The sequence below is a fragment of the Solea senegalensis genome, linkage group LG19 (genome assembly GCF_019176455.1).
Source record: "Solea senegalensis isolate Sse05_10M linkage group LG19, IFAPA_SoseM_1, whole genome shotgun sequence".
Taxonomy (NCBI): Eukaryota; Metazoa; Chordata; class Actinopteri; order Pleuronectiformes; family Soleidae; genus Solea; species Solea senegalensis.
In genome coordinates this window covers 17,591,320-17,602,361 of record NC_058038.1, presented here as the reverse complement: position 1 = coordinate 17,602,361, position 11,042 = coordinate 17,591,320, and the positions used below count along the sequence as shown (strand labels likewise).

Here is an 11,042-nt window from a genome sequence, read left to right as displayed (position 1 = left end):
ATATATAATATTGTTGTTATTTTAACATTTTACAATCATATACATCTACATATGTTGCAAAATAGCAGTAGTTAAAAAAACAACAACAAATGAGTGAAACAGTTTTCTTAATCAAATTGATTATAAAACTGATTGTTGTATCCAAGGCAAGAAATGAGCAGTCTTGCATGAAATACCTTAAAGAGATACTTGAGTAAATGTACAGGTAGAAGTCACTTTTTTTATAATATTACTTAAGTAAAAGTCTTAAAGACATTTACAGTACTTAAGGTTTTAGAAGTAAAAAAAATGTTTTTTAAAGTGAGAGGTTATGATTGAGACATGGTGGCTCAGTGGTAGCGTGGGTTGTCATTTAACTGGAAGGTTGTGGGTTCAATTCCAATTCTTCTTCTTCTTCTGATTTTATTTGGTAGTAACAAGTAACAAAGATAGTTGGAGGAAATTTAGTGGAGTAAAAGTTGCTAGAAATATAAAGTAACAAAGTATTCGTACTGGATAGATAGATAGATAGATAGATAGATAGATAGATAGATAGATAGATAGATAGATAGATGTTGTGGAGGGGGGGATGTTGTGTGTTTTTGTCGATGATGGCATGCAGCTTCCTCCTTGTTTGCTGTTCCACCACATGCCTAGAAAGAGAATTGGCCTTTTTCACCAAACAAAACACAAATATGTATGGGTCTGTGTGTGTGTGTGTGTGTGTGTGTGTGTGTGTGTGTGTGTGTGTGTGTGTGTGTGCATGTGTGCATGTGTGTGTGTGTGCATGTGTGTGTGTGTGTCTGTGTGTGTGGACACTGAGCCATTGTTAAGCGTGTTATCAGTGCTGTCTGTGACACTTGTGCTTTTCCTGCTGAGACAGGTTGAAATGTCAAACGCGACAAACACGGTGACTTATGCTGTGTTTACACTTTGCATAAGTCAGCTAGAAACCATTCTCCAGGTTTTTCAGATAAGACAAGATTGAAACTTTCATGAGTAACAGTGTGGAAAAAATGAAACAAAATATATGACACTTTATATATACATAGAAAATATGTATAATCGTTTACAGTCTGTAGGGTATTACACAATCTGAGTAGGAATATTGCACATTAGACATTAGAATGTGATGATTCAGTGGTGGAAGTTCTCTGAAAGTGTCTCTGTGCTCATAGCGCAGTTTTAAATGTGTGTATAAAAACTGCATTTTCAAATAGTGCTGCTTCAATGTGTAAAATGCCTTTGAAGATCTTTAGTGGCTGTGAACTTTCATCTGACCATAAACTGTATAAACTTTTAAATTAGACACATATCACTGATGTAAAGCTTGAATTTAGTTTTTAATAACTGATTTCTCTGTCCAGAATCGGTTCTTCCATCGTTGGTCCCTAATCCACACTCCAGTCCAGCAGGTGGCGGTAATACGTCTTTAACCTGGATACCAAACGCCAATGAACCCAGACAGAAGAAGCATTTGGCCACCAGGTGGCGCTAAACCAAAGTTATGTTTGACACCACGCCACTAAGGAGTAGAAGAAAAGCGTCTGTGTTTGTAGCATCGACCAGGAAGAAAATATCCAGCTGTTATGAAAGCGGAAGGAGCTACGACTAAACCCGACAGTAGAACCGAAATGAAACGGCGCTGAGAGTCGGGAATAAGCCGGTGTTTTATCATGCTGTATCCGGAGGAGTGACTGCACCCACCAAGAAGCAGGGAGCTTTATCCCACTCCACTTTAATCCACTCCGAGTGTTGAAACAAGGTGCGTTAGCTTAGCAGCCTAGCCGTTAGCTAGAGCTAGCGCAGACAAACGTTGCTGTAAAGCAGGTTGTTGTTGCTGGTCACTGTGTGAGCGCCTGTTGTGCCATGACTGCGTTGTGTTAGCGTCGTTCCGTGGTTTTATCTACGTGCTGATATGTGCTCTAAGCTGCTGGAGGACAGAGGCGCTGCTGCTGATACTCAGTGTTCGACAATAACACACACGTCGGCCACAGTCTAACATGCATGGTGCTCTAATTGTGTCAATAAAATGTCATGTTTCTGTTTGGTTGAAACCCTGTCGCTTCATATACCGAAGTAATACACGAGAAGGTCGGTTGTTTTGCTAGCTTGCTTGTTGCCATTCTTAAAGGGGTAGTTCGGCGGTTTTTGTTGCAAGAGGTTTTGACAAGCACTGGCTTGGACTTGCACGTTTCCATTTGTGTAACCAGCCTATGTCATAGACGATTGCTCTCATTTACTGATCTTAGAACCCATCTAATACAGAGGTTCTACATCTTTTAAACTACCAAACAGTTAACTACATTTGTGCTGATGCATTAGCCATAACAGCTGTTTTGAAGTAAACAAAATTCTCCACCTGTAGAACAAGTATTCTGCTTAAGAAGAAATAAACATCCCTCAAACTCACATTCTGTATGTGCATCATGAATCACTTATATGATATTTGGGAGATTCATATTGGATTTTAGGTATTTCTTTTTCAACAATTGATTCAGTCATTTTGACCAATTATTGAACCGATACTGGGGATTATTTTGGCTCATTCCCAGCAGGGACACAAAAAGAAAAAATCAGATCTTAGCCACTTCTACATCTGCGTTAGTCTATAGTACCATAAGAATGTGTTTTTGGTTTTATCTCACCGTTTGGCACCTTTTACCAACTGGAAGCTGACGTTTGTGTCCGTTTGCTTTTATTCATGTATCAATGTACAGCTTTTATTAACATGTTAATTCTTTAAATTCAAATTTAAGTTTTTATTATCAAGCAATATGAAAATGCAAGACGTGTTGACTCACTAAAACCTGTTCTGTTGTTTAATGCAGGTGTGAATGAGTGACGTGGTGCCTCCCACAGCTCTCAGTGAAGTCCAACTCCGCTTCCTCTGCCACGATGACATAGAGAAAGTCAAACTGCTCTGTGGTGATTGGTTCCCAATCGAGTAAGAATTGTACTCAGTGTGTCAGTGAAAGAAAGTACTGATGTCTGAACTGGAGGTTTTTCTATGGCTGATTTTTAATACAAAGAATGAATAAACTATTAAAACTAAACTTTGTTAAATAATATTTCTTAAGAAATAAAGTTACAACTTTAACAATGAACATGTCTTACTATGCAAGTGTTTGACCATAAATAAGTGCTTATCTGTCTGACTTTTACCACTAGGTACCCAGACTCATGGTACCAGGACATCACCTCCAACAAGAAGTTCTTCTCCCTCGCTGCTACCTTCAGAGGAGGCATCGTGGGAATGATTGTGGCTGAGATCAAAGGCCGGACCAAAGTGCACAAAGAGGTTTGATGATCATCTTTGTAACACCTTCACTGTACACGCTGAATCCTGTAGAGATGGTGTCACTCAGTGTCGTGTTAGTGCCGTTTCCACACTCTCACTCAGCTGCAAATGTCTTAAGTAGAACACTGCCACAGCAGAGTCTGTTTTTAGTCTTCTAATTAGACAAACCACATGCCCTTGGACTGACTGAACTATTATCAAATACTGGGATTGGATGTGTTCTACTGGGCCTGTATCAGAAATCTGCTCCACTCAAGGCGATAGTTTTTTATAAGCCGTTGAATCAGTTGAAGGAGTGCCTGGTGACAAAACTTAATTTCCCTACGGAATAGTATTTGCATTTTGGAATCTGCCTCCCCAGTGGCTAATTTGCTTAAAGATGACGACAGAGTAATAGGCCAGTCCATGACATATTATAAAAAGCATTTACAGAAACGTCATTGTCTCTCTGTCTTTTGTCTGTGTGTGTCTCTTGTGTTTGTTAGGATGGAGACATCCTGGCCTCCAGTTTCCCTGTGGACACACAGGTAGCCTACATCCTCAGCCTGGGAGTGGTCAAGGAGTTCAGGAAACATGGCATAGGTACAGCTCTCACCACAAACAAACGAGATTTGACCGGCACTGTGTCAGTTTTTGTAACCAGAAATTCACTGATGTCATCTGCAACATGCAACTACTGTATTGGATGGTCGCAGCTGTCAATCTCACTGGTGTCCAACCATGTGCCGTGCCTTATCATCTATTTTCTTCTAAAGTGGAACATCATTTACTAAATGTATCTCATGTTGTATTGAAGAAGACCTGAAACTAGCGATTGACACGATTAACTCCGTAGGAAAATGTTTACTGATGCTATAAATCAAATGAGAAGTAGAAACTCATTTTCCCATAGACTTCCATCCAAACCATGCAAGTTATTTTCTGGTGGCTGACTACTGCTTCCATCCTACGTCTTGGACTAAATCTATCACACAGACACATAAACTACCATGTTCAGTGACAAGGGACAGGGACCAGATTGTTTCTTATAGTTTGTCCTGTTGATTTGACACGTTCAACAGCTCAATCAATAAAGCTTTAGCAGTTACAGTAGAACAGTCAGTAGGAGCTCCTTCTCTCTCTGTCCTGCTGTGTGATTGTTCAAAGTCACACATTGTGCTGAAAGGTTATTGTGGAACTATTGATCAGCATGCTGCTTAACCTTGATTACTATGCCTTGATTGGTGCAGTTTGTAAAATCCAAAGTTTTTCTTGGTGTCATATAATATTATTTTTTATATTCTGTATTATTATGACTTTCAGATTCTATATTATTAAAAAAAATCATAATTTTATTGTTAAACTTTGTGAATATATTTATGCTTTCACATTTCCACTCCCATCTCATCTTCTAATAGTTGATTTAATGGAGCTGGAGTATGGAGTAGATGGTGTATTACTGTAGACTACTTAAAACTGAACTTGATAAGTAATGCTTGCTTTCATGTGTAAATCATTAAAGTTGTCATATCAGGAAAATATGACCTGGGTATTTATGTGAGAAGTCAAACAACAGTGTCTTTTTATGTGTGAGCTCAAAGGTTGAACGTAATAGTCATCATTTGACTCCTTTCAAAGTGTTTGTACCATTCAATAAACTCTGTGTATTGATTTCTCTTGTTAGAACCGTCATGAATATTTAATATCATGAAATAGAAGCTTGCTGCTTCTCCAGAACCATAAACACACTGCTTGATTTTCTAGCTGCTGAGAAACCGCACTCCCTCTTTCCTTGTGTATCCTGTTTGTTCTGGCCCTTCCCCCATTCGTCACCCATAGCATTATATTTGTGCAAAGAGATGAGGAAAGCTTGTCACCCACGACCAAGCACACTAATCTCTCTCTCTCTCCATCCAATTAGGCTCCCTACTGCTGGACAGTTTGAAGGAGCACATCTCAACGACAGCCCAGGATCATTGTAAAGCAATCTATCTGCACGTCCTCACCACCAACACCTCTGCCATCAATTTCTATGAGAACAGGGACTTCCGGCAGCACCACTACCTGCCCTACTACTACTCCATAAGAGGAGTCCTCAAAGACGGATTCACATATGTGCTCTACATCAATGGAGGACATCCACCCTGGACTATATTATATCCTTTTGTGGAAGCGGGAAGCCAAGTTACAGCACTGTTTGTTTTTCACAATTGACTCTTACACTTAGTCGAATCTGTATCAGCGGATCAGGGGCAGTGTTATATTGACATAACATAAGCCAAGGGCTACACATTAGGAGTGTTGTTGATGATGCAACATGAATCAATATTGGAATAAGCATAATGCAAACAGCTTCATCTGTCGCCAGACAAACAGGACTGTCCTCGAATGTCTGACAGACATCATGACGGCCGTCCTGTAGTGAAGCTCTTCTCTCCCCTTCAGTGTTGACCGTACCCTGGTTTTTAAAAAGTAACTGAGCACCATCTCATCATCACTAAATGGTGACTCTGTTTCTCCTCATTATGGAATGTAGATATTGGCGTAATCGCATTGCCCTTGGTGCAAAAAGAAAAGTGTGCATAGAAATTCACCACCTCATTATTGGCAATTGCATGCCCTGTATTTGCCAGGCCTTAAAATGTAACAAGAAAAACTACTACTACTATTGAGTGCTATAAATGAACAGTGGTGGATAGAAACACCCCATCTTAAGGTCACTTCCCACTTCTTGTGATTACTTCAAAATAAAGGTCAAGCTTTGTTATGCCAGTTAAATGCTTTTAAAGCGAAGATTCAACAGTGGGAACTGTGGTTAGGGTTAGGCTCTGCAGTTTCCTGTTGGACTTGTTCAGAATCGGCTCGATTAACCATGTTTTCATGTTTCCTTAACTGCTCATTTCACTGACTATATCCAGCACATTGGCTCGACCCTGGCCAGCTTGAGCCCCTGCTCCATCCCACAGAGGTTGTACCGACAGGCGCAGTCGCTGCTCCGCTCTCTGCTGCCGTGGTCCAACATCGCCTCCAAGACTGGTATACAGTACAGCAGAACAATGTGACACAACATGGTGGGTGGCAACTTCAGTAATAGGATAAGAAATTGGACGTAGTCTTCGAGTTGCAAAAAACAACTTCAGCTGTGAAGCCTCGAGATTCATGTGCTGTTCTTTATCATCTATTCTCCTCTGAATGTTAACGTAATTTACTAAATTTACATCATGTCCTATAGAGCTGAAACAATTACTCGACTAATTGATTACTAAATTAATCGTCAACTATTTTGATAGTCAATGAATCGGTTTGAAGCTTTGTTCAAGATTAAAACAAGATTTCTGATTGTTTCAGCTTCTTGAATGTGAGTATTTTCTTCATATCTTTGCTCCATATAACAAAGAAATGACAAGACATTTGAGAACGTCGTCATTTACAGGTTTGACCAAACACTGATCGACATTTTTTAACGTTTTCTGACATCTTACTGACCAAGCGATTACTCGATTAATTAAGAAAATAATCGTTAGTTGCAGCTCTAATGTTCTATTGAAGAAGACCTGAAACTTGAGACTGAGACCATTATCTCCAATGTTTTTTTTTTTAATCATAAATGATGAATAACCACACCATAGACTTCCATTCAAACAGAGTTCTAATTGCAACTAATTCATTTCCATAACCCCTTACTATTCCTGTAAAACTGGACTTAATTTTTCAGTATGGAAGACTATGTCCATTTTTATACACAGTCTATGCACAAGAGCTCTATGTTTTTCCTCCTTTCGGCTTTGTTGATCTAAAGTCTGTCTTTTTTTCTCTTGCAGGAGCACACTTTCCATTTTCCATCAGTCTTCCCCTGTGCACACCACGATGTATGCACATCTACTCAACTCGCACTCTTCATCACGTATGGCTTTCCACAGCCTGTGTAGAACACAGGACATGGGTTCAACCTGTGCTTGACCGCTCACTCACTCGAATATTACTCCAGAGTTCAACACACGCGTGTGGCAGGTCCGGGGGTTCACAGCTGTAGTTGTGCACCGTCCACTAAACAGGGTTTTGTTGCATTGCAACAATATTCAAAGTGCAATGTTGTGTATTTATGCAGACACACAGTGCACACTGGTAAAACCACAGGAATTCTTTTAGTTCACTTATTATACTGTTTTCATATATACTCTACACTATAGTTATACTAGTGATCTGTGTTTGCCCTGACAGACAGAGGTCACTGTTTTGACACAGTGTAACACGCACACACACACACTGGAAACCCTACAGAGACTAAAAGGTTCAAACTTTCTCTGCCTTTTCTCTTCATCCTGTTCACCACTGTCACAGAGACTATGTATACTGTTTGTATATTATATATACTAAGCTAATATATAAATTTCTCTCTATGTATGTATATTCTATGCTGTCAGTAAACCGAGTTTGAAGGTAGCCCATTCACCCCCACCCCGCCCCCCTTTTTTTGTTATTGTAAATTGACTCCAGAATCAATACCAGTTTGTAAAAATAGCTGTTTTCACACATGAATTCTGGAGATTTGGGTCCAGATGGTTCTACATGCGATGAATGCAGCGGGAGGTTGTCGCGGTCAGTCGGAGGCATTCACAACAGAAAGTCCAGGTGAACGAGTGATACCTGGACTCTCCCAGTTGGCTCTCTGTGAATTACTGGTGTGAGAAATTCTGGAAAATGTCCCGAGCAACATTTGTGGACATTTCATTCTCATGCTCCTGCAGACAATGTCCAGAACAAACTTCAGTCCCCGAAAAACAACACAAAATGATCACATTTCCTGTGTGCAGTACTGGAGCAGGTTTCTGTGAGGGAGTTTTGTAAAAACTCTTAGTTTGTTAATCCTGAAATGATAGAAATCGTGTGTTGTCCGCTTTAGAAAGGGAGGGGAAATCTAACCTGAGGAAGAGGAGTAACTCCAGCTCATTTCAAAAAGCATGACAACTTTAGCTTTACTGAGTTTCTTCTGTAAACATTACATTTAACTCACTCTCCTCCCTCTTTCACGCCACTGTTTCATATCCTCATTCATTCATTCAATCATATCGGACACATTTTAGCATTTTAACGACTCGTCTCCAAGCAAATCAAAAAAAAGTTACGATTGTTTTATCATTTTTCCGGACATTGATGTACTTCTGTATTACTTCACAGCCAGTAACGTGTACGTCAGGAGACGACTTTGATTTTAAAATACTATACATTCATTCTCATTCACACCCATCTTTGGATTTTTATTGCGTAAATCGCCCATCACTATTGCCACCGCAAATAAAGACAAAATGATTCACATTTTTATTTGCTCTTATTTATTTCTTACAAATAAAAAAGACATGTTAGTCCTGTTAGAAGAAGTAGAAGACAGGTGGTCTGTGGTGAAAGACACAGTAACGTTTATGATGTTGATGATAAAGCCATTGCACTGCATTGAAATATGATTAAAATGAAGTTCGGTGGTTTATTTCATCTTCACCTGCTTCAGTGTCTGTTAGTGATTTTTTTCTACCAACTAAATTCAATAAATTTTAGGTTCAGTACCAATCCGTCACTTTTTTACAGATGAAAGTACAATACATTAAATCGTGCACCGATTTCCCCCGACTCCTATTTTCTCTTCTTTGCAGTTGCAAATGTGTTCCTTTTTGTTTTTAAACATACGTTTGTTTTTCATGAAGTGTCGGGGCTGCCTGTTTTATAGTGGTGGTGCATGTGCTTCATGAAATTGCACTGAGTGAGTTGCTTGAACTAAGTCAAATCTGCTGAGAACTGAGTTTTGTCGTTTCAGGGTAAATAAACTCAAGAGTTGAGGATTAGAACTCAGAGTTTGTTCGACTTCCTTTCTGAAACACGGTCTTGGAAACTGTTGTTGTGGCATCAGAACAGAAACCCGAACATGTTGTTTTTTTTGCAGTACTGCACAAAAATGGGGTTCCTTTTGATTGAAAATAATATCTGGATAATGTTTCCAAAGGTTGGTTCATGTATAATTCATACAGAGATGATACAGTGACTCATTGTTCCGCTCTTTGGCTACAAGACTGCTGCTAATGCAGAGCAATCTTCTTTTGCCTGTTCACGTCATTAAAATATGGCGCAGATTAGATTTTTTTGTCGGCCTGTAGAAGGGATGAGATGGGTCTGGGTCTGAACTTGGCACATTCTAAGTGCCGAATGTCAGATCTCTGTGTGTGTGTGTTTGTGTCAAAGAATAATGAAGTCATTTTCGTAAGTGATCAAAACAGTTTGGCTTGACTGTGTGATAAATGTGCATTCATTTATTTTTATTTATTTTTTGGTTAAAGGCAAATGTTCCCGGGTTTGTAGACGCTATGAATAAAATGAGTTGCTGTGACTGCTCCCATCGGTATGATTGTCTTCATCTGTTACTTTAACTGTGATTATTGTATGACATGGTTCTGAACCTGAGCCTTGTTTTTATTCATGGTGTCGGTTGTTTGTCTTCAGTGATTTAATGCTGTGAAACAGGCAGAGATATACATTACGTTCCAACAAAACTGTATCCTTACATTGCCCGTTGTTCATCTTGGGAACATTTATGTTAGACCCTTCATGCCAAATAAATAAATACCAATGTCTTTCAAACTCCCTGTGTTGAGGCTTTCTTTAAAACGGCTAATAATTTTTGAAAATTTCAACATGCAGCTTGTGACAAGAAAGTTGTGAGATTATAGGATGTCACCTTTGTTACTTACGCCCCTAAAATTTGGAACACACTACCCTCAGATATCAGGGAAGCCAGCTTTTTTGGAGCTCAGCCTTTAGTGATGCTCCAAATTGGCAGTGTCATTATATCAGGAAGTGGTTTGTCATGTGATGGGTGTGGGGTTTTATTTTTTCTCTGTTGTTCTCTCTTCATTTCTCGCTCCTGTGCGTACAATGCAAGTACAAGTCGCACGGCTGCATTTTCAACAACATGGCACTGATCGCAGTGTAACAATAGGCTGGATTCACTGTCAGCGTGGCAAAAACAACTTCAAGCATACATCAGTGGACAAAAAGGCCATTCATGATGTCACTCGCTGTCGACTGTGAAAAATCTAGCGATATATCTCCCTCTACTGAGTGACAGGAGGTGCTGCATGTCAACTCTGTTATTTAGATTCAAGATTCAAGAAGTTTATTGTCATGTGCACAGGGTCAGCAGTGCAATGGAATTATTACTTTGCTGTTCTCCCAAGAACCTGCAGCAAAAACAAGTTATTCCTCAACAAAGACCATTCAAGCTTCACATTTTGTATACACACACACACACACTGCAATGTATATTATTTTCAATTTTATAAATCCATAAAAAGGTTAAGAATTTCCTCTCTATATACTAATAATTCATTTAAATCTATGTTCATTACGTTTCAAGATGTAATCCATACATTTTCACTTCAACTGCCAACATGTCATTTTCCAAATTTGTTTGGAAGGTTTGCATTTGTTTTGAACAGTTTTTAAAACATTAAAAATTATCTTTTTTTTTACTACTCTATTACTGTTTACTTGCTCATGTATTTGTATATATTCGTGTTTTACCTTATTCCAACCACCACCATTAGATTTCCCTCATAATTTCATTTTTTTTGCAAATGTTTTACAGTTGTGCTAAGTCAAACATGGTCAAAAAATGGTCTTTAAATATCCAAACATTTTGCCTCCTCACTTTCTTATTTATTTATTTATTTAGTTAGTTAATTATTTATTTAGTTATTCATTCATTCATTTTTATTTCCCGCACCTGTTTTTTTCG

At 38.9% G+C, this 11,042-nt stretch overlaps 1 protein-coding gene across 1 annotated transcript; it reads left to right on the top strand.

Moving 5' to 3' along the window:
• Positions 1–1,518: 1,518 nt before the first annotated feature.
• On the top strand, positions 1,519–9,886 carry nat15 (N-acetyltransferase 15 (GCN5-related, putative)). The gene is made up of 7 exons (XM_044051655.1): positions 1,519–1,744; positions 2,811–2,926; positions 3,151–3,280; positions 3,766–3,862; positions 5,181–5,415; positions 6,165–6,330; positions 7,081–9,886. The coding sequence occupies exons 2-6, from the start codon at positions 2,817–2,819 to the stop codon at positions 6,319–6,321; spliced, it is 729 nt and encodes a 242-aa protein (XP_043907590.1). The 5' UTR covers positions 1,519–1,744; positions 2,811–2,816; the 3' UTR covers positions 6,322–6,330; positions 7,081–9,886.
• Positions 9,887–11,042: the final 1,156 nt, after the last annotated feature.

Coding starts and splice junctions, on each gene's coding strand:
- nat15 (XM_044051655.1), top strand. CDS start 2,817: ATGAGTGACGTGGTGCCTCCCACAGCTCTCAGTGAAGTCCAACTCCGC. Junction 3,281..3,765: donor GGACCAAAGTGCACAAAGAG/GTTTGATGATCA, acceptor TGTGTTTGTTAG/GATGGAGACATCCTGGCCTC. Junction 5,416..6,164: donor CATCCACCCTGGACTATATT/ATATCCTTTTGT, acceptor TGCTCATTTCAC/TGACTATATCCAGCACATTG.